This window comes from Salvelinus namaycush, chromosome 42 (assembly GCF_016432855.1).
Source record: "Salvelinus namaycush isolate Seneca chromosome 42, SaNama_1.0, whole genome shotgun sequence".
Taxonomy (NCBI): domain Eukaryota; kingdom Metazoa; phylum Chordata; class Actinopteri; order Salmoniformes; family Salmonidae; genus Salvelinus; species Salvelinus namaycush.
The window spans coordinates 8,333,967-8,358,426 of record NC_052348.1 but is presented as its reverse complement, the minus strand read 5'-3'; the positions used below and the strand labels follow the sequence as shown (position 1 = coordinate 8,358,426).

The following is a 24,460-nucleotide window of genomic DNA, read 5'->3' as shown; positions in this document are numbered from 1 at the left end:
CCACCTTCAGTTCCAGTAGCTGTAGTTTCCTCCGCAATGTCCTGTTTTCTTTCTGGCTTTGAGTTATTTCCAAACGAAACACTGCATAGTCGTCGTCTACGAGTTTACAGATCTCTGCCACGGCTGCATTCGCCAGCACCTCCATGACGGAGGTTATTTGAGTGTGAAAAACCATATAGTTAGTCATTGTTAGCAGCTAGCTAGCGTTGCCTAAATAACATATGTCAACCAAATCCTATCTCCAACGCGAATTAAAAACGCTAACGTAGAAATTGTAATTGGACACTGCGGTTTTGTTGTTTGCGCAAAAGTCCGACCAAAGGCACTACATGGACTCTGTGGTCCAGCAACTGTGACGCAGACAAAAAGAACTAAGTACTTCCGAGTCACGTATTTTTGGAATCCTGAATAAGAGTCCTGTACACTTTGTAAATAATTAGTGCCAAAATAATGGAAAATGTCCACAATTATCGATATATTTTATACTAGTTATCATACAAATGATAATTGAAAGTATTTCTATGTGATTTATGTTTAATTTTTGAAAGCCTAAATGGTCAACAATGTTTTTTGTGTGTGTAGTCCCATCATTTATTGGACTGTACCTGTTAGGATTTATGTTTATGCATTATGGCCCGCTACCATATTGTTTGAAGATTAATATTGTTTTGTTACACACACACACAAACAATGCAGATGTGTGTAAAGATTGAGCAACATAGAGTGCCTTGATGCAAAAGCTGTGGTCAATCTGGAGAGGGGAGGGGTGCATATCTCCAGGCCAGCCAGGGAGGGTAGGACACTGTAGCATCGGGAGCGGCACAAGACGGATCTAATCTACCCAACGACCAGATGCGGACAGATGAGAGCACCAAGAGACTGGGACAAGTCTGAGTGCCGGCGATAGGCTGAGCAAAGTTTAAACCACGCTCAGCCTCTACTGTGATAGGCCAACAGACGGGTTGGAACTACGTAATCACGGTATAAGAACAACTGTTTACATACTTCCTGCCAGTTCTCTGTTTTACCCTGCGCGGTGACACAGCGAACCTGTATATACGAAAATTGCATTTGCCATTTATTGCTTGCGTTAATTAAAGAAAGTTAGCAGACCTTGCTTTTTATTTATCCTGATACCGAGGAGGTTGGTGGCACCTTAATTGGGGAGGACGGGCTCATGGTAACGGCTGGAGTGGAATGTTATCAAATGTTATTCCATTCGCGCCGTTCCAGACATTATTATGAGCCGTCCTCCCCTCAGCAGCCTCCACTGGACTGTACCGCAGAATGAGCAGCAACTCTTCTTGGAGTGTAAACTTTGTGGATTTGGAATGTAGAAGTTCTCCTGAGTAGAATGATTCCCCCTTTTACTGAGACACAACGTACAGGCAATTGTGTATTTGTATTGGTATTTATTATGGATCCCCATTAGCTGCTGCCTTGGCAGATAGACAGCTCGGTGCATTCAACATGTCAATTACTCTCACAAATACAAGTAGTGATGAAGTCAATCTCTCCTCCACTTTGAGCCAGGAGAGATTGACGTGCATAGTATTAATGTTTGCTCTCTGTGTACATCCAATGGCCTGCCTGCTGCCCTGTTCTGAGCCTATTGCATTTTTCCTAAGTCCCTCTTTGTGGCACCTGACCACCCAACTGAACAGTAGTCCAGGTGTGACAAAACTAGGGCATGTAGGACCTGCCTTGTTGATAGTGCTGTTCAGAAGGCAGAGTAGCACTTTATTATGGACAGACTTCTCCCCATCTTAGCTACTGTTGTATCAATATGTTTTGACCATGACAGAGTTACTCCAAGCAGTTTAGTTTTTGAAATATTTAGGACTAACTTATTTTTTGCCACCCATTCTGAAACTAACTGTAGCTCTTTGTTAAGTGTTGCAGTCATTTCAGTCTCTGTAGTAGCTGACGTTTATAGTGTCGAGTCATCCGCATACATAGACACACTGGCTTTCCTCAACATTATAGTGTTATGATTAGAACACAGGAAAAACCAAACTCAGAGGGGGAAATGTAGTGTTACACTTTAATGCCAGCACACCAAACAACAAGTCATGTGAGAATGTGAGCATACCCAGATGCTCAACTGAGGCACTTAGTAATCCAGAGAACCCTCTTACCCCAAGACACTTGTCAGCGTCCGTCCTAATGCTCGACCTACCACATTGTGACCCAATGACACTAGAGGAGGTAGAAACAGAAGCAACCACCCTCAGGTGGTTAGTATTTGAGCTCCCTCCTTGACCTCGAGCCATTGTTTGGGTGTTGTTGGGATTGTGTGCTGTGTTATAGGCTAGATACCTCTTGTGTTGAACACCCATCCTGTATTGGTGGGGTAACCATGAGGTAACTGAGGCAGGCCTAGACCTTCTATGACCCCATTCACTAGGCATTAGATGAGATCCTGAAAGAGAAGACAGACTTCCTATTAGACTACCACCAGGGGGGTCTCCCACAACTCTCTGTGAAGGCTGAAGCCCAGGGTGACCTGCTCAGTTCATCATGGATACTGTGGTGTTTGTATCATAGGAACAGGAAGGTCTATCTCTATCAGCCCCAGGCCCTGCTCCATCCCTGCACTGAGACTGTGAAGAGAAGAGTCTGGGCTGCAGACTGGATCCCTGACTGGAGCCTCTGTCTCTCTGATGACCACCAGGACTGAGGTTGTTCAGTCTACCTGTCCACTGGTTGTGTTCTGTGTGGTGGTGAAGTCTCTGTCCCTTGAGGTTCGGTCCTGGTTCTGACTCGGGAAGGAAGAGCAACGGCTTCTGATCCAGGGTCCTGATCCAGGGTCAGGATTTGTGACCAGCCGCTTTAGAGTCTCTTCGCCAGCATGGATTGCAGACTAATAACAAATGGGCATTTCCATGTAAAAGGATCCATGAGCACCAACACGTGAAAATCATAGGATCATGTCAAATTGGGTGTCAAATGAAAGGTAAGAGTCTATATTTTTGGGAAATGTAGGCATATATACATATTTCAACCATTTTATATACAAAAAATAGGAATAAGCAAAGGCTTTGATTGCTGGTCAAACAGATGAAAAAGGGGACTTAGACAACACCTACCATAAAAATACTTAAAAGATATTAGAAATAGATGAAAACACAATAATGTAGCAGTAAAGACCCCTGCCAACTAATATCATCACATATTTCGTTTTGGAGAAATGATTTGCTTCTGTAGGTTTGAGAAACATTGACTTTTGCCTTGTAATTCTGTAATTTTCAAAAAGTTGTCAACATACTGGACACTGAGTATACAAAACATTAAGAACACCTGCTCTTTCCATGACATAGCTTTCACCTAGATTCACTTGGTCAGTCTATGATCTTTTATTCATGTCACCTGTTAAATCCACTTCAATCAGTGTAGATGAAGGGGAGGAGATAGGTTAAATAAGGATTTTTAAGCCTTGAGACAATTGAGACATGGATTGTGTATGTATGCCATTCAGAGGGTGAATGGGCATGACAAAAAATGTAAATGCCTTTGAACAGGGTAGCCAGGCACACCGGTTTATGTCAAGAACTGTAACGCTGCTGGGTTTTTCACACTCAACAGTTTCCCATGTGTATCAAGAATGTTCCACCACCCAAAGAACATCCAGCTAACTTGACACAACTGTGGGAAGCATTGAAGTCAACATGGGTCAGCATCCCTGTGGAACCCTTTTGACACCTCAATATTAGGAAGGTGTTCCGAATGTTTGGTATACTCAGTGTATTACATCACATTAAGGTGTAGGACGTTTACTGTATTACAGGGAACAATAGCAAGTCTATTTTGCTCCAGAGAAGTAGCTCATTGTTCCCTTGTTGGCGCATACACTAGCCTAGCTTCGAACTAACGTTAGTTAGCTATCAAGCTAGCCAGGTTATCTCAGCAGCTTGAACACAGCTCACAGCCCTTGTGGCTAGGACTACGAATTGTCCTGGGAGTGTGGCTGTTTGAATCCCTGCTGTTTGTTGCTGTTCCCATCTGCCTTGTGACCTGCCCTGTCTGGAACTGTGAGGAGTAACAGCGCACCTATGTTGCTATCATTACAAAGACCAAAGCCGGTGGAAGTACCGTTGAGGACAGTTGTGTTTGAAGGATCTTTTAAACTAACAAAAATAGTTTGACAAGCAGTTGTTACAACAACAATAAAATAACTTCAAGTGTTGTGTCGAAATACTGTCAACTAACAAAAGAATGGATGATCTGACCAGAGAGGTCAAGGACATGAAGAACAGTTTGCAGTTCTCACAGGGTCAGCTCGATGAGTTTAAACAAGAGAACAGCAAGATGACAGCAATCTGTAATTCATTGAGAGAGGACATCAGTTCTGTATGTGAATCCATGATAAATCATATTATCTCGAGGGACAATCAAGGTGGAACAACGTTGTGGACGGAATTGCAGAATCTCCAAGAGACCTGGACGGAGTCTGAGGACAAAGTGAGGGAAATGATCACTGAGAAACTGAAGATGGACCACAAGAAGATTGAGGGGGAGCACACCCACAGGACTGGGAAACCCATCACCGGCCCAGGTGACAAGTGGTCAAGTTCCTGAGGTTCAAGGACAAGGTAGCTGTTCTGGAAAGAGCCTAAACGTGAGAGGAATGTACATCTTCCTCAACTAGGACTATCCTGAAGCTGTGCACCAGAAGAGGAAATAACTTATCCCAGCCATGAAAGCTGTCAGAACTTGTGGGGACATTGCTTACATCCGCCATGACAAGCTCAATGTCCACCCTCTCTCCCAAAAGCCTGGAAGGGATGAGAGAGCCAAGCCTGAGGATTCATAGCTTCAACTCCGCAGCACACACACACACGTACACAAACCAAATGATTGATGGACTGCTGAATAATGTTTTTACTTTCTCTTGCTTTGTTTGTTATTTTCCATATTATGTTTGTCAGGTCTCTCCAAAAGGAGATGTGGGTGTGGAGTCAGGCGCAGGAGAAAGCAAGTTTCCGAAAAGGGCGTTTAATAAACAAGGTCCAAAGAACAGGAAAAACAGGACTACAACAGTAGCCTCAAACCACCTGTACAACAGAACCTAAAAACACACCCCAAAACTGAATGACATCAAACGAAACAATCCCACACAAAACCCGGAAGAAATGGCGAGATTTAAATACCCCCCCTAATTAACCAAATAGAACACAGGTGACACACAAGACAGACATAACCAAAGAAAAGGAAAAAGGATTGGTGGCAGCTAGTAGACCGGCGACTACGACTGCCGAGCGCCACCCGAACAGGGAGAGGAGCCACCTTCAGTGGAAGTCGTGACAATGTCTATCTCTGATCATCTACCCAGGTAATATATGTAGCCTTAGAAATAATGTTAATAAAATCAGTAACTTGCTAACATCAGATAACATTCATACATTAGCCATTTCTGAGACTTAGGTAATTCCTTTGATGATACAGCAGAAGCAATACAAGGATAACATCTATAGAAGAGACAGGAATGCCTATGGGGGAGGTGTTGCTGTATACATTCAGAGTCATATCCCTGTAACGCTTAGAGAAGATCTCATATCAAGTGTTGCTGAAGTGTTGTGCTGGTCATTTATGAACATTTGAACATCTTGGCCATGTTCTGTTATAATCTCCACCCGGCACAGCCAGAAGAGGACTGGCCACCCCTCATAGCCTGGTTCCTCTCTAGATTTCTTCCTAGATTTTGGCCTTTCTAGGGAGTTTTTCCTAGCCGCCGCGCTTCTACACCTGCATCGCTTCCCGTTTGGGGTTTTAGGCTGGGTTTCTGTACAGCACTTCGAGATATTAGCTGATGTACGAAGGGCTATATAAAATAAACTTGATTTGATTTGTGGTTCCAGGTTCACCTACCTCATCTAAAGCTTATTATTTTAGGGTGTTGTTATAGGCCACCAAGTACTAACAGTCAGTATCTAGATAATGTGGTGAAATGCTTGATAGCTTGTGATGTAAACAGAGAGGGCTACTTCCTTGGGGACCTGAATATTGACTGGTTTTCATCAAGAGGAAGCTTCTCTGTAACCAGTGCCTGTAATCTGGTTCAGGTTATTAATCAACCTACCACAGTGTTTACAAACACTACAGGAACTGTATAATCCTCATGTAATGATCACATTTTTACTAATACTGTAGAACTATATTCTAAAGCTATATCCGTACCCATTGGATGCACACAATATAGTGGCAATATCAAGGAAAGCAAAGGTTCCAAAAGCTGGAGATCATACACAAATATTTGTAAGAAGCATCCAGATGCTGCATTTGATGAATTTATGAAATTGCTTCTTCCAATTATTAACACACATGCAGCAGTTAAGAAACTGACTGTTTGAACTGTTATGGCTCCATGGGTTGATGAGGAATTAAAAAACTGTATGGATGAAAGAGATGGGGGTTGAAAGGAGTGGCTAATAAGTCTGGCTGCCTGCAATCTGACTGGCTGACTGCAAATTGAGAAATTATGTGACAAAAAGAAGAAGAAACTTTATTATGAGGCCAAGATCAATGATATAAAGAATTATAGAAAACAAACTTTAGTACTTTAAATTATGGGCAGAAATACAAATTCAACTCCATCTTTCCTCAAATCAGATTGGCAACATCAAATGCTTTTGTGATGAATAACCAACCATTTGAATGATTACTTCATTGGCAAAGTGGGCAAACTTAGGCAGGAAATGCCAAGAACGAACAGTAAACCATCATATTCATGCATAAAAAACAAGTAATGAAAAGAAAACATTCTAAGTGTGAATTTTGTTACTGTGAGAGAGGTGGAAAAAACTGTTGTTATTGATCAATATTTGTCCTCGGGCCTGGTGGTAGACCAAAGTCATTCCACTACCCAAGAATGGTAAAGTGGCCTTTACTGGTTTTAACAGCCGACCTATCAGCTTGCTGCCAGTTCTTAGCAAACTGTTGGAAAAAATGATGTTTGACCAATATAGACTTTCAGAATTCTTATAAACTTCTTATGGGTATATGGGTACTGTCCCACCTGGCCAACATCTGGTGAAATTGCAGAGCGCCAAATTCAAAAACAGAAATACTCATAATAAAAATTCATAAAACATACAAGTGTTATACATCGGCTTAAAAATGAACTTCTTGTTAATCCAACCGCGGTGTCAGATTTCGAAAAGGCTTTACGGCGAAAGCATACCATGCGATTACCTGAGGACAGCGCCCAGCACACAAAACATTACAAACAGTTACCAGCCAAGTATTGGAGTTACAAAAGTCAGAAATAGCAATAAAATTAATCACTTACCTTTGATGTTCTTCATATGGTTGCACTCACAAGACTCCCAGTTTCACAATAAATGTTTGTTTTGTTCGATAAAGTCCCTCTTTATATCCAAAAACCTCAGTTTTGTTGGCACGTTTTGTTCAGTAATCCAATGGCTCAAAGGCAGTCACAACAGGCAGACGAAAAATCCAAAAAGTATCAGTAAAGTTCGTAGAAACATGTCAAACGATGTTTATAATCAATCCTCAGGTTGTTTTAGTCATAATAATCAATAATATTTCAACCGGACAATAGCTTCGTCAATATAAAAGTAAAACAAGAAAGGCGCGCTCTCGGTCGTGCACAGCAAACAGGTCTGGGGACTTTCCACTATCCACTTACTCAGAGTGGTCTTACTCCCTCATTTTTCAGAATACAAGCCTGAAACAATTTCTAAAGACTGTTGACATCTAGTGGAAGCCATAGGAAGTGCAATTTGAGTCCTAAGTCACGATATACTGTATAGGCATTCAATATAAAACTACAAACATAAAAAAATCCCACTTCCTGGATGGATTTTCCTCAGGTTTTCGCCTGCCAGCTCTGTTATACTCACAGACATTATTTTAACAGTTTTGGAAACTTTAGAGTGTTTTCTATCCAAATCAATTACTACCAAGTATATGCATATCCTAGCTTCTGGGCCTGAGTAACAGGCAGTTTACTTTGGGCACGCTTTTCATCCGGAGGTGAAAATAGTGCCCCCAACCCTAGTGAGGTTTTAAAGAGAAGGGCACTCAACATGTACTAGACTGACACAAATGACTGATGATTTGTTAAAAATAAATTGATAACAAGATTGTGAGAGCTATACTGTTAGATTTCAGTGCAACCTTTGATGATTCAACCCTATATGTGTCAGCAACCACATACAGTGAAATCACTGCAACCCTAAACATAGAGTTGCGGTCAGTTTTAGAATGGGTGACCAGTAATAAACTGGTCCCGACATATCTACAGTATTATACAGTGCACAGGAGCTTGGTGGTACCTTAATTGGGGAGGGCAGGCTTGTGGTAATAGCTGTAGCTAATGGAATAACCAATCCAGCCATTATTATGAGCCATCCTCCCCTCAGCAGCCTCCTCTGATACAGAGGCATGATTGCAAGGAACTCCCTTCCACATCATATAGCGCAAGTTAACAGCAAAAATGGTTTCAAAAAAACAAATAATGCAACACCTCACGTTACAACAGCTCTCCCCCATGTGACCAACTTTGTGTGTATGTACTGAAATGTACAGTGACTTTAGAAAGTATTCATACCTCTTGGCTTATTCCACATTGTTGTTACAGCCTGAATTCAAAATGGATTAAAAATAACAATTCTCACCCATCTACAGTCGTGGCCAAAAGTTTTGAGAATGACATAAATATTCATTTTCACAAAGTCTGCCACCTCAGTTTGTATGATGGCAATTTGCATATACTCCAGAATGTTATTAAGAGTGATCAGATGAATTGTAATTAATTGCAAAGTCCCTCTTTGCCATGCAAATGAACTGAATCCCCCAAAAAAACATTTCCACTGCATTTCAGCCCTGCCACAAAAGGACCAGCTGACATCATGTCAGTGATTCTCTCGTTAACACAGGTGTGAGTGTTGACGAGGACAAGGCTAGAGATCACTCTGTCATGCTGATTGAGTTCGAATAACAGACTGGAAGCTTCAAAAGGAGGGTGGTGCTTGGAATCATTGTTCTTCCTCTGTCAACCATGGTTACCTGCAAGGAAACATGTGCCGTCATCATTGCTTTGCACAAAAAGGGCTTCACAGGCAAGGATATTGCTGCCAGTAAGATTGCACCTAAATCAACCATTTATCGGATCATCAAGAACTTCAAGGTGGGCGGTTCAATTGTTGTGAAGAACGCTTCAGGGCGCCCAAGAAAGTCCAGCAAGCGCCAGGACTGTCTCCTAACGTTGATTCAGCTGCGGGATCGGGCACCACCAGTACAGATCTTGCTCAGGAATGGCAGCAGGCAGGTGTGCGTGCGAGGTGAAGACTTTTGGAGGATGAACTGGTGTCAAGAAGGGCAGCAAAGAAGCCACTTCTCTCCATGAAAAACATCAGGGACAGACTGATATTCTGCAAAAGGTACAGGGATTGGACTGCTGAGGACTGGGGTAAAGTCATTTTCTCTGATGAATCCCCTTTCCGATTGTTTGGGGCATCCGGAAAAAAGCTTGTCCGGAGAAGACAAGGTGAGCGTTACCATCACTCCTGTGTCATGCCAACACTCCAAGCATTGATTATGCAAGAATGGGCTGCCATCAGTCAGGATGTGGCCCAGAAGTTAATTGACAGCATGCATGGGCGGATTGCAGAGGTCTTGAAAAAGAAGGGTCAACACTGCAAATATTGACTCTTTGCATCAACCTCATGTAATTGTCAATAAAAGCCTTTGACACTTATGAAATACTTGTAATTATACTTCAGTATTCCATAGTAACATCTGACAAAAATCTCTAAAGACACTGAAGCAGCAAACTTTGTGGAAATTGATATTTGTGTCATTCTCAAAACTTTTGGCCACGACTGTACACACAATACTCCATAATTACAAAGTGAAAACGTATATTATTATTTTTTTTAGCAAATTTATTAAAATTGAAATACAGAATTATCTAATTCACATAAGTATTCACACCCCTTTGCTGATACTCCTGAAGAAACGGTACATTTCAGCATCCTTGAGATGTCACTACAACTCAATTGGAGTCCTCCTGTAGCCAATTCAATTGTTTGGACATGATTTAGAAAGAAACACACCTGCCTATATTCAGGTCCCACAGTTGACCCCACAGTTGGCAGTGCATCTCAGAGCAAAATCTATACTATGAAGTCCAAGGAACTGTCTGTAGATCCCCGAGATAGAATTGGAGTTTCTCCCAATGGGTGTTTCTCCCATTCTTCTCTGAAAATCCTCTCAAGCTCTGTCAGGTTGGATGGGGAGCGTCACTGCAAAGCTATTTTCAGGTCTCTCCAGAGATGTCCGATCGGGTTCAAGTCCGGGCTCTGGCTGGGCCACTCAAGGACATTCAGAGACTTGTCCGGAAGCCACTCGTGCATTGTCTTGGCTGTGTACTTAGGGTCGTTGTCCTGTTGGAAAGTGAACCTTCGCCCCAGTCTGAGGTCCTGAAAGCTCTGGAGCAGGTTTTCATCAAGGATCTCTCTTACTTCGCTCGGTTCATCTTTCCCTCGATCCTGACTAGTGTCTCAGTCCCTGCCGCTGAAAAACATCCCCCACAGCATGATGCTGCCACCAACATGCTTCACCAGAGGGATGGTGCCAGGTTTCCTCCAGACATGACGCTTGGCATTCAGGCCAAAGAGTTCAATCTTGGTTTCATCAAACCAGAGACTCTTGTTTTTCATGGTCTGAGAGTCCTTAAGGTGCCTTTTGGCAAACTCCAAGCGGGCTGTCATGTGGCTTTTACTGAAGAGTGGCTTCTGTCTGGCTATTCTATATTTAAAGCCTGATCGGTGGAGTGCTGCAGAGATTGTTGCCCTTCTGGAAGGTTCTCCCATCTCCAAAGAGGAACTCTGGAGCTCTGTCACAGTGACCATGGGGTTCATGGTCACCTCCCTGACCGAGGCCCTTCTCCCCCAATTTCTCAGTTTGGCCGGGCGGCCAGTTCTAGGAAGAATGTTGGTGGTTCTAAATTTCTTCCATTTAAGAATGATGGAGGCCACTGTGTTCTTGGGGACCTTCAATGCTGCAGACATTTTTTTTGGACACCATTCCTCAGATCTGTGCCTCGACACAATCCTGTCTCAGAGCTCTACGGATAATTCCTTCGACCTCATTGCTTGGTTTTTGCTCTGACATGCACTGTCAACTGTGGGACCTTAAATAGACAGGTGTGTGCCTTTCCAAATCATGTCCAATCAATTGAATTTACCACAGGTGGACTCCAAACAAGTTGTAGAAACATCTCAAAGATGATCAAAGGAAACATGATGCACCTGAGCTCAATTACAAGCCTCATAGCAAAGGGTCTGAAAACGTATGTAAATAAGGAATCTGCTTTTTATTTTTAATTAATTTGCAAACTTTTCTCTTTTTTTCACCCCTTTTTTCTCCCCAATTTCGTGGTATCCAATTGGTAGTTACAGTCTTGTCTCATCGCTGCAACTCCCGTACGGACTCGGGAGAGGCGAAGGTCGAGAGCCATGCGTCCTCCGAAACACAACCCAACCAAGCCGCACTGCTTCTTGACACAGTGCCCATTTAACCCGGAAGCCAGCCGCACCAATGTGTCGGAGGAAACACCGTACACCTGGCGACCGTGTCAGCGTGCACTACGCCTGGCCCGCCACAGGAGTTGCTTGTGCGCGATGGTACAAGGATATCCCTGCCGACCAAACCCTCCCCTAACCCGGACGACACTGGGCCAATTGTGCAAAACCCAATGGGTCTCCTGGTCACGGCCGGCTGCGACAGAGCCTGGACTCGAACCCAGAATCTCTAGTGGCACAGCCTTAGACCACTGCGCCACTCGGGAGGCCCCACATTTCCAAACATTTCTAAAAACCTGTTTTCGCTTTGTCAATATGGGGTGTGTAGATTGATGAGGAAAATATTTTATTTAATACATTTTAGAATAAAGCTGTAACGTAACAAAATGTGGAAAAAAGTCAAGGGGTCTGAATACTTTGCACTGAACTCTACTGTGATGTCCAAACTTGTGAAACGTAGATGTACAGTTGAAGTCGGAAGTTTACATACACCTTAGCTAAATACATTTAAACTCAGTTTTTCACAATACCTGACATTTTATCCTAGTAAACATTCCCTGTCTTAGGTCAGTTAGGATCACCACTTTCTTTCAAGAACGTTAAATGCCAGAATAATAGTAGAGAGAATGATTTACTTCAGCTTTTATTTCTTTCATCACATTCCCAGTGGGTAAGAAGTTTACATACACTCAATTAGTATTTGGTAGCATTGCCTATAAATTGCTTAACTTGGGTCAAACGTTTCAGGTAGCCTTCCACAATAGAGCTGGTGTAACTGAACGAGGTTTGTAGGCCTTGCTCGCACATGCTTTTTCAGTTCTGCCCACAAATTTTCTATAGAATTGAGGTCAGGCTTTGCGACCAAGCTTTAACTTCCTGACTGATGTCTTGAGATGTTTCTTCAATATAGCCACATAATTTCCCTCCCTCATGATGCCATCTATTTTGTGAAGTGCACCAGTCCCTCCTGCAGCAAAGCACCCCCACAACATGATGCTGCCACCCTCGTGCTTCACGGTTGGGATGATGTTCTTCGGCTTGCAAGCCTCCCCCTTTTTCTTCCAAACATAACGATGGTCATTATGGCCAAACAGTTCTATTTTTGTTTCATCAGACCAGAGGACATTTATCCAAAAAGTACGATATTTGTCCCCATGTGCAGTGGGTTTTTTATAGCGGTTTTGGAGCAGTGGCTTCTTCCCTGCTGAGCGGCCTTTCAGAGTATGTCGATATAGGACTCGTTTTACTGTGGATATAGATACTTTTGTACCTGATTCTTCCAGCATCTTCACAGTGTCCTTTGCTGTTGTTCTGGGATTGATTTGCACTTTTCGCACCAAAGTACGTTCATCTCTAGACAGAACGCGTCTCCTTCCTGAGCGGTATGACGGCTGCGTGGTCCATTGGTGGTTTTACTTGCGTACTACTGTCTGTGCAGATGAACGTCGTACCTTCAGGCATTTGGAAATTGCTCCCAAGTATGAACCAGACTTGTGGAGGTCTATAATTGTTTTTCTGAGGTCTTGGCTGAGTTCTTTTGATTTTCCCATGATGTCAAGCATAGAGGCACTGATTTTGAAGGTAGGCCTTGAAATACATCCACAGGTACACCTCCAATTGACTAAAATTATGTCAATTAGCCTATCAGAAGCTTCTAAAGCCATGACATCATTTTCTGGAATTTTTCCAAGCTGTTTAAAGGCACAGTCAACTTAGTGTATGTAAACTTCTGACCCACTGGAATTGTGATACAGTGAATTATAAGTGAAATAATCTGTCTGTAAACAATTGTTGGAAAAATTACTTGTCATGCACATGCATTATAGTTTGTTTACAAGAAATTTGTGGAGTGGTTGAAAAACGAGTTTTAATGACTCCAACCTAAGTGTATGTAAACTTCCGACTTCAACTGTATATGATAGGTTTAGATTTGTCTGGTTCGGACCAACTGTGGTCTTGTTTGGGGGTCGAGTGCATTAGAATAATAGCCAGTGTGTAGAATAACACCCAAATATGCAAAGGTGGATATCGCATATTTCTACCTTTGTGTACCTATTCAGAATTCATCAACATGAACATTCAAATCCATAATTATGCATTTCTGTATAGTACAGATCGGGGACCCATAACGTAATACCATAATTACCGTAATTCTGTTACCGGATGTAAATCAACTTCAATTACCGTAGTTCAATTACCCTAATAGATGTTCACAAACTCAAGGTGTCATGTCATAGCTGACACCCCATTCTTTCTGCAGACATCTTTGCATCTTAATTCAGAGCCGATATTCACCAAATTCAACAGAAAAGCATAAAGGTTTATATAAGAAACTCTTTGCTGTACTTACAGAAACATGATATTATAAAAGGTTAACCACAGTCAAGCCCATCTTTAACACAGTGATTCAAGTACTAACAGCATGGAGTCATTGGAGTTAATAAAAATGTTCCATATGTGTTGATTCAATAATTAAGTATGTTTTGGTTCGTCTGACAGAAGGGAAACTCAGTCCCTGCAATGATACAAAAATAACCAAGTCAGTCAGCACAGAGCCAATTTTGTATTTAATGTTTTTTAAATGGTCACACCAACCAATCACCTTATCATCTACTCTGCCTCATCATACTCATTCTTTCCTCAGGTCACCTCATCCAGTTCCCTTTACATCCAAAACCAACAGAATTAACTACAAACTAACTAGTACTACATTATATGTCACTTTACACTATACTAGCTAATACAACATATCACTATAATCTATACAAGGCTGTGTGCATTTTCTGCTGATGTATCCTGAGGTAGCGTACAGGCGAACGGCCTCTCTCCTGTGTGGATCTTCAGGTGCATCTTCAGATGGTGCTGGTGGGAGAACCTCTTCTCACACTGGGGGCAGCTGTAGGGTTTCTCCCCTGTGTGGACCCTCTGGTGCCTCTTCAGGTGGCCAGCCTGGGTGAAGCGCATGTGACACTGGGTACAGCTGAAGGGTTTCACCCCTGTGTGGACCCTCTGGTGCCTCTTCAGGTTGGACGGGTGGGAGAAACTGGCCCGGCATAGGGGGCAGACAAAGGGTTTCTCACCTGTATGCATCCTCTGGTGGATCTTCACCTGTTTGGGGAAACTGAAGGCTTTCCCACAGAATGAACATGGGAAGCGCTTCTCTTTGCCACCAGATCTGCTGATAGCATTACTACTACTGTCATTTGTCAATGGGCTTGTGTAGCTATTTAGCATTGAGGCACTGGCATTGTCTGAGGTCTGTTTTAACATTAGGAGAGTGTGAGGAGGATGAAGGCCAGGGAGTGTCTGTGTTGTCACAGGGTCCATGTTCCAGTTGATAGATCCTATAGAAGGTAGGCTGAAGGCAGCACCTGTTAGAGGCGCCATCAGTCTCTCTGAATCACATCTATAGGAGCAGGACGGAGCATCGCTAGCCGAGTCTGTGTCTGTTCTCTCCAGCCGAATATGGACACGTCCCTGTCCCCGCAGACCTAATCTACGCCTCGCCCTGGTCTCAGCCAGTCTGTTGTCATGGAGACTAAGTTCGGTTGTTGTTTTGTGTTCGACTGCCTGTTTCTGGTTGTGGTTAACAATGTTTTTCCCCAGCCCAAATTTGATGCTGTCCCCTCTGGTCCTGGCCTGCTCAGTGATGTTATCCCCTGGGCTCTTAGCGGCACCCGTCTGGGTCTGGGAATCCAAGATGGCCACCCAGTCTGCTCTGTTAGCCTCCAGCCAACCACCTTCAGGAAGAAGTTAGAAAATAGATTTCACAAACATGGCAGAGAAGACTATACATGTGCAGTTGAGTCAAAGTTCATACATTATAATGTGTGTGTTTTGTATGTAAACATAAGTTGTATTGATTTAATTTTCTGAATGAAGAAAATAAAAATAGTCCCATTGAAGATCTATTACTGTATGTAGGTTATATGTATTTCTCTCTTACCTTGCTCCCCCATTTTTAATCCACTCAACAGGTCAATGCTCTCTGGTCCATCTTCTATTGTCTCCTCTTTGACCAGCAGCAGATCAGGCTTCCCATCCTCCATGTCTACTGACTGTAAGAGATACAGAGTGAGAGGATGTTGGATCAAGAAATCTGATATGAGCACCCTGATATGAGGCATCATCTGATTGGGCAAAGAGGCATTGCTATGCCGTGCGGTGCTATGCAAACATGCTAGTTGATTTGATACTATGCAGCAAACATGTTAGTTGATTTGACTACTTGACACTCTTCAATGGTTTCATAATTCAAAGACATAGTCCCACACTTAATACAAAATTGATCAAGACCTGGGCCCGTATCCAGAAAGCATCTCAGAGTAGGAAATTGGTCGTAAGTGCTGAGAATAGAGACATTTTACTCCTACTCTTATGGGTAAATATGCAGCGAGTCTGATGTTCCTGTGCCACTTGCAAATGCTTTAGAGTTGTTCAAATAATGTTTTGATATTTCTATATGATCAATCCATAAATAATATAGACCTACATGCAACATTATATCTTGCACTTTTGATAATAATTTCATGAGGCCCATTTCACATGATATGTCTAAATACTTATAACCACTTGGCAAAAATGTATAAACATGTTTTTCTTTGATTATTGAATTTCCTACAACACGTTATGTCAAGCTATCCCTTTGTAGCAATGGAAGGCATCTAGAGCTTATGCTAACATTGATTGTGTTCAATGAAAATTATAGACCTTTAGTAAAACGTTGCATGCAACATTATTGACAAGTGACTTGATGCCTACTGTGCCAAAGCGATATAGAGTTGTTAAAAAGGAGTGACGAGTGTGTTGATATAACACCAACATTTTGCTTTTAACAACCATCATAATTGGTTAAAAAAAAGGGGAAAAAAAGGGTATGCATGCCAACATATTATATAGGCAATAATTAAGACTAGGCAAAGTGATCGTGTCAGGTGACAAATGATATCAAACGATTTACTATTGCAACATTCAGTCACATTCATTGTGGTTGTCTAAAGCATGCTATAGAGCAGGGGTTCCCAAACTTTTTCACTAAGGCCCCCCTTCCAGCATTGGGGAACATCCCGTAATATTTGAGTGACTCAAGCATTACAAAAAAATCTATGGGCTAAAAGACTGTTAGCTGACATGGGCTAGTTGATCTGGACATTTCTGACAAGTTCAAAATAGAGAGCTATGGTATGCAATGACAAGAGAAAAACGAATTTCGAAATTACACTCTGCCTCCCCAGTTTGCGAATCACTGCTCTAGAGTTCACAGCTGGCGTTGCCTCATTGCGATTGGTTATTCCCCATTATTTGCGACAATGCCAATGAGCGTCATCACCATCTTTCCTTTGCAGTAACTCAAACTGTCGAGATTACCAGCGGAGAAACTTTTATGAGTGTATTTTACTCCTGGCTCAGACTGTCTGAGCAGTGTCTTAACATCATCCTAAAACCTACTCTGAACTGGGAGTTTTTTTAGTCTTAAAAAAAGTTTGAACTGGATTCCTAGGAACCTTTTCTGAGATGCCCAGTATCCACACAGAGTCTCAGAGTAGAAGTGCTGATTGAGGATCAGATCCCCACTTGTCTATATAGTCTTACTCATTATGATCTAAAAGACAAACTTATCCTAGATCAGCACTCCAACTCTGAGAGGCCTAATACCATACAGACAGTAGTTCACAGTGGACTCACCTCAGTGAGACTGTGTGTGGTCCTGTGCTGCTCAGCTGGTTCCTCTGTGGGTTCAGGAGGTGTAGTCTGGTTGTCCTCCATGATTATAGTCCCCTCAGGGTTCCCCAGACCTTCCTCACACCCCTCCTCCTTCACCAGCAGCACCTCTGGACCCTCCTCCTCCTGGAAAAGAGAGGTGTTACAGATTACACAGACATACACTCCCTCAGGTACGGACACACACAGATAATAAACACACTTTCAACATGGAGTGTTTACCCATCCCCACTACGTTTAAGTTCTATACTGTAGTTAGAGAATGATTTCATTGTTGTTAAACTCATCATGGTGGACATAAATATGAGTCAGCTATGATAAGTCAAAAGTCTGACAAAACTATTTTGACATGTACAGTAGGTGTTTGTTAGTGTGTGGGTATGTGTAGGCATATTTAGTAAGTGTATATTGGTTATAAAGTGCTGTGGGGTGTATGCAGAATAGGGTGAAATCAGATGTGATGTATACTAACGAGAGTCTCAATGATAGTCTTGGAAGAGTACCATTTTGTGTTTATTAATAAACATAAACAAGTTTTAAATACACCACACATATACATATCAACTACAAATCTGCATTCATATTCTCATTAAAAGTGTCTTGGGGAAAAAATGAAGTATTGAATGGAAGTAATGAAATAGGCATTTGTGAACATCATTATAGACTACACAGTACAAACACAATATCTAACAGACTTTTTAGGCTTATACAGTATATGCCTTATACACCGAGTGTACAAAACATTAGGAACTAGGCTTGGGAGGTAAACCGTGTATACTGGGGTATTTGGAAATAGCCACAGGATGGTTTATCAATACCGTATTAACTATTTCTTTGCAGTTTTTCAATACATTTTTATATTTGTAGCTACTTAAAACCGCTACGGGATCAGTGTCCCTAAACCGGGACAATTGTTGCTCAATATGCGATAATGTGACTAGAAAACATAGTATACAACAGCCAACTTTCCCGGACATAGACATGTCTTACATGGGCAGAAAGCTTAAATTCTTGTTAATCTAACTTCAGTGTCCAATTTACAGTAGCTATTACAGAAAATAAAGACCATGCTATTGTTTGAGGATAGTGCACAACAACAAAACACATCACGGCAACTGGTTTGATACATTCACCTCTGAAGGTAAATGATGTACTTACATTTCAGTAATCTTGCTCTGATTTGTCATCCTGAGGGTCCCATAGATAAAATGTAGTGTAGTTTTGTTTGAAAGAAAATCTATTTTTATATTCAAATGTAGTAACTGGGTTCTACAGTTTGACCCCACTGCTGTCTCTGGCTCCACCCCCCCTTATGATCTATCATGTATGACATTCCTGGGAGTGTGTCAACTTAATTTTTTTATTACCATAGCATTTTTGTACTTAAATGTATAAATTGACCAATTCGGCACATTTGGGCAAATTCCTGGCAGACTTGATACAAAATGGTGTAATGTAAAAGTGGTGTAATTCTTCGCTGCCCGCACCTGCCTGCACGTCCAACATCACTACTCTGGACGGTTCTGACTTTGAATATGTGGACAACTACAAATACCTAGGTGTCTGGTTAGACTGTAAACTCTTCTTCCAGACTCACATTAAACATCTACAATCTCCTTCCAGTTCTCTGCTGCCAATGACTGGAACGAACTGCAAAAATCTCTGAAGCTGAAGACTTACCTCCCTCACTAGCTTTAAGCACCAGCTGTCAGAGCAGCTCACAGATCACTGCACCTGTACATAGCTCATCTGGAAATAGCCCATCCAATCTACCTCATCCCCATACTGTAGTTATTTATTTATCTTGCTCCTTTGCACCCCAGTATCTCAACTTGCACATTCATCTTCTGCACATCCTACCATTCCAGTGTTTAATTGCTATATTGTAATTAATTTGCCATCATGGCCTATTTATTGCCTTACCTCTCTTATCCTACCTCATTTGCACATACTGTATATAGACTTTTTCTACTGTATTATTGATTGTATGTTTGTTTATTCCATGTGTAACTCTGTGTTGTTGTATGTGTCAAACTGCTTTGCTTTATCTTGGCCAGGTCGCAGTTGCAAATGAGAACTTGTTCTCAACTAGCCTACCTGGTTAAATAAAGGTGAAATAAAATAAAATAATTAATAAACTGATCAGTCTGAAACTTTGCACACACACTGCTGCCATCTTGTGGACAACATCTAAATTACACAGAATCCTAATTGCCTTTCTCTTGCATTTCAAACATGGAGCAAACATGTTTTTTTGTTTGTATTATCTTTTACTAGATCTAATGTGTTATATTATCTTACATTAATTTCACATTACCACAATTTCAAAGTGTTTACTTTCAAATGGTATCAAGTATATGCATATCCTTGCTTCAGGTCCTGAGCTACAGGCAGTTAGATTTGGTTATGTCATTTTAGGCAAAAATTGAAAAAAAGGGTCCGATCCTATTAAGTAAATACCTGCAGTCAACTTGTGCAATACGTTAGGAGATAAAGCAGATTGCGTTCTTCATTATACATTATGAAACTTACTGCAGTTCCCCAGAACAGTTGGTTTGCAAATAGCACAACGGGAGAAAGCGGGTGCAGGTGAGTCCTGCTGTGTAGACAGCGTCGCGTTTTATATTGAAAGTCAGTGAGTTTTTTACTTCAATAGTGTGATCAGGGATGTGCAACTAGTTTTCCCTCACAATAAAAACATTAGTGAAACACATTCGGCAGAAAATATCTGATGAAAATGAAGCTGACAACAGAAGTGCAAAGCTATTTGCCTGGCAGCCACACAAATAAATGAACTTAAATGAAAAAGCAAAGTCTTTTGTTTGCAAAAGCGATGCATGGCCATCATCTTTCTAATGTTTATCATAGAAAGAATGTAGCCAGCTACATTTCCTGATGTTTTGCTGAAAGTCAATATTTTACAGAAATTACAATAAGCATTTTAGATCTGTGTTTACAAAACGCAGCAAGATATTTCCTGTGTGAAAAACACAGAATTTTGCTTAAGCTTAACTTGCTAGTTATCTAAGTAAGTGGCTGATTTAAAATAAGGTGACGGGCATCTTTCTCTTCTCCATTCGCTTCCTTTTCATCATTCGAACCATTTTGTGAAACCGGGCCCTGGCATTTACAGAATTACACTGATTGGCCCAAGAGGGCGCTATAGCAATCAACTGAAACTCCAAACGTTGAACACGCACATCTCCTGTCTCGACAGGTTTACTGTTGCCTTGTTGTTGTTAAACCCATCATGGTGGACATACACTGAGTGTACAAAACAGTGTACTTTCCATGACAGACTGAACAGGTGAATCCAGGTGAAAGTTATGATACCTTATTGATGTCACTTGTTAAATCAACTGTCGATAAAGGGGAGGAGACAGGTTAAAGAATGATTTTTAAGCCTGGAGACAACTGAGACATAGATTGTGTATATGTGCCATTCAGAGGGTGAATGGGCAAGACACAAGACACAAATGTTTAAGTGCCTTTGAATGGGGTATGGTAGTAGGTGCCAGGCGCACCGGTTTGAGTGTGTCAAGAACTGCAACGCCGCTGGGTTTTTCTCACTCAACAGTTTACATGTGTATCAAGAATGTTCCACCACCCAAAATATATCCAGCCAACTTGACACAACTGTGGGAAGCATTGGAGTCAACATGGGACAGCATCCCTGTGGAACGCTTTCGACACCTTGTAGTCATTGCCCTGACAAATTGAGGCTGTTCTGAGGGCAAAAATGGGGTATAACTCAATATTAGGAAGGTGTTCCACACAATGTCTGGATGCAATATTCTACCCAGGAATATTCAACATTGAAATCTGTTACTCTTGTTATTCTAAATGCATCGGTGGATCTTTTCTGCTTACAACAATGAAAATGTATATTTGCCTTTAATGCAGGGTTTGATCTAAATGTAAGAAGCTATCGAGTGGAATGGTTACTCTCTATGTTATAGAGTGGAATGTTTTTTCTGCTGGTGCATCCTGAGGTATCTCCTCTCTGAGAACCTCTTCCCACAGTGCGTACTGGCAAATGGCCTCTCTCCCATGTGGACCCTCTGGTGCCTCTTCAGGTCACCAGCCTGGGAGAAACGCATGTGACACTGGGTACAGCTGAAGGGTTTCTCCCCTGTGTGGACCCTCTGGTGTCTCTTCAGGTCACCAGCCTGGGCGAAGCGCATGTGACACTGGCTACAGCTAAAGGGTTTCTCCCCTGTGTGGACCATATGGTGCCTCTTCAGGTTGCCAGCCTTGGCGAAGTGCATGTGACACTGGGTACAGCTGAAGGATTTCTCCCCTGTGTGGACCCTCTGGTGGATCTCCACCTTCTGGGGGCAGCTGAAGCCTTTGTTACAGAACACGCAGAGGAACCGTTTCTCTTTACTATTGCCTGATGTGGCACCCCCTCCCTGAGCCTGGGCTCTAGCCCTGTCGTTTGAGTTTAATACCTGATCGAAAAGGATGCGGCCGTGTGAATTGGAAGGTGCCATCGACGTGGACACTGGGTCGCGATCTCTGAACGCGAGTAAAGGGGAGTGAGTCGCAACATTTAGATTTGTCTCTAAGCTTTCCCTGTAGTCTAAGAAGTCACTGGTGTTTCCCTGCGAGTGTCCTTCTCCTAAGTGAGTCTGGTCTGCATTCCATGTCAGAGGAGCGCCGCCCTCCACTTTCACAGTCACCTCATCTACGACCAGCCCCTCCCCCTTCTTATCTAGGCACCCTTCAGAGTATACACTACTACTGTACTGGTTCCAGTCCCCTGTCATTGAATTAGTCTGTGTATCCAAGACCAAAGGCATGTCACCAGGTATCATCTCTGTCTCTGTAGCATATGAACAGGACGGGCCATTCTGAGTCTGTAACAAGTCACTTGAATACAGATGGTATCTCACCGTCCTCTGGCTCGTGTTACCATAAAGTAAATACTCTGAGCGGGAAGCAAGAGGACAGCCAAGTTGCCCCAGCCCCGTTAAAGTCTCGGTGTCTGTCTCTGACTTGAGGACGGCGTTCGGCGTTCCACTGACCTCCGTGATTCTGCGTCGGGTCCTGGGCTGCACTGAGGGGGTGGTGGGGTCCTCCATGGCTACAGGGGGCGCGTCAGCTGCTCCAGTCTGAATGGTTCTGCTGTGCCGTAGGTCCTCCTCTCCTTCAGACCTCTCCTGCTTGACTCCAGGACCTGCAGCCTCTGCAGACTGACACAAAAAGAGAGGAGGTTATCAGTACATGAGTTCAATTGTATAACAATGTTGTAGGGAAGTCTCACAAGCTCCCCTATGGCAGATAAATAAGGATGTACATGTAAACAAGTGAATAGCTGAGGGGAGCCTTTCTGAAATACTTTGATTTACAAAGTAGCAAATCTTTTATGCAACACTATTACACTAACCTCTATCATGATAATGTGCTGGGTTGAGGTTCCACTCCCCTCATCTACAGTGATTGGTTGGTCATCTCTCCATATATTGTGTCCTGCTGGCTTCACAAAGCTCCTGTGGCCTCCAGTGAGATGTCCTTCACCTGAGAGAGTGATTGGGGGAAAAGAGGTGGTTAGGTTAGCTACTGTCAATGCTCAATGCTATACTGTACACTATTGACACTGTCTAGAATTGGCCAGGATGTAAGGCAACACTTCTCATAACTTCTTGATATACTATTTATTGATTGACGTATTATATTCCATGCATCACATTGTTTTCATTGAGTAAATTATAAGTGCAGTAAATCAAGAATCTGGTTAGAATGAGTGTCTTTGAGCAAGACAGCTAGCTAAGTAATCAGGGGAATTATTGCATAATATCCAAAAACTTCCCATGACCCAATTCTTGGCAACACATCTCAATAGGGTCCAGTTGCTACATCATCTCTCAGAGCAGTCATCCCTTTAGAAAGTGGGGGTGTCTTAAAGGAGTGGGCGTTTCAGGAAGCGCTGGAACCGCCATGACTTGATATGTCAATTATATTTCAAATATTCAATAATAAATAATACATTGTAAAAAAAGTTAAGGTAGCTAACGTTAGCTAGTACTTACATTTACGAAAAAAATTGTTACATACATGGCTACCTGTAGGTAACGTTCAAAGACACAGCTCACAATAGACATTTTCTTTACATAACTGAAATTCCTTGCTGTCATCTCTGCAGAGTGCAGACCATGACTAACGTCCGATAACCCAAACGACGTCTTGAGTTGCACCTTTCAAAAACCCCACATCTTCTTATATGGTTCCTTTCTAAATGTCCACTCCTTTCGAAACCCCTACTTTTCCTGAGAGATGAGCTGGACTGGGAGATTGATTTACATATCAGTAGGTGGCAGCATAGAGACCGTAAAGGGATGACCTCTCAGAGATGATGTCGCAGCTGGGCCGCTGTCACACATCTGAACACATGTGCAGGAGGGGACAGGCATATATTTACAGCCTCGGCCTTCTGCTAAATGTACCTCTTGCCATTGCTCTGTATCGGTCGAGGATCTTGACACTACCGGGACTGGCGAGGCCGCGCTCTCTTATTGTCCTCTCTGTGCGCTCCCGTGCCACCTTCAGTTCCAGTAGCTGTAGTTTCCTCCGCAATGTCCTGTTTTCTTTCTGGCTTTGAGTTATTTCCAAACGAAACACTGCATAGTCGTCGTCTACGAGTTTACAGATCTCTGCCACGGCTGCATTCGCTAGCACCTCCATGATGGAGGCTATTTGAGTGTGAAAAACAATACAGTTAGCCATTGTTAGCTAGCGTTAGTATCTAGCTAGCTATCGTCCCCTAGATAACTTCTATTGACAACGTCTGGTCTCCAATGCGAATTAAAGACTACATGTGGTAAGTGTGTGATATTGTGCAGTTAAATTAGTAATATCTTGAGTTCCAGAGTGTTAATAAATCCATAAATAACAACGCTAACCTGGAAACTGTTCTTGGTCACCGTTTACTTCTTCTTTTTTGTATGGTTTTCCGGCAGACAAGACGCTGTGTTGCGTATTACTGCCTTTCACAGGTCGGAGTGTGAATCGCACATTTTGTTCACAAAAAAAGAAGCTCTAACAGATCCTGGATGGAAGCCCTTCTCTCAAAACCCCCTGCACTAAAATATCTGCTGCTACTACTACTACCACCAAATCAATCTTCTGGGATTTCCATTTCAACTGTGCGGTACAATTAATGACCATAGCAATAAACAGACATTTTGGCA

The 24,460-nt window shown here is 42.4% G+C and overlaps 2 protein-coding genes across 2 annotated transcripts in view; both read right to left on the bottom strand.

Annotated features, from left to right (window-relative positions):
* The window catches only part of LOC120034804 (zinc finger protein 69 homolog), a 139,059-nt gene extending 114,863 nt beyond the window's left edge, over positions 1-24,196 (bottom strand). Inside the window, exon 1 of the mRNA XM_038981432.1 lies at positions 23,717-24,196. Within this exon, the coding sequence (XP_038837360.1) occupies positions 23,717-23,996 (280 nt within the window). The 5' untranslated portion in view covers positions 23,997-24,196. The remainder of the gene's footprint in view (positions 1-23,716) is intronic.
* On the bottom strand, positions 13,921-22,676 carry LOC120034857 (zinc finger protein 252-like). Its single transcript, XM_038981507.1, has 5 exons — positions 22,660-22,676; positions 22,298-22,465; positions 17,235-17,396; positions 15,496-15,607; positions 13,921-15,289 (listed from the first exon to the last, which is right to left on the bottom strand). The coding sequence occupies exons 1-5, from the start codon at positions 22,666-22,668 to the stop codon at positions 14,310-14,312; spliced, it is 1,431 nt and encodes a 476-aa protein (XP_038837435.1). The 5' UTR covers positions 22,669-22,676; the 3' UTR covers positions 13,921-14,309.
* Positions 24,197-24,460: the final 264 nt, after the last annotated feature.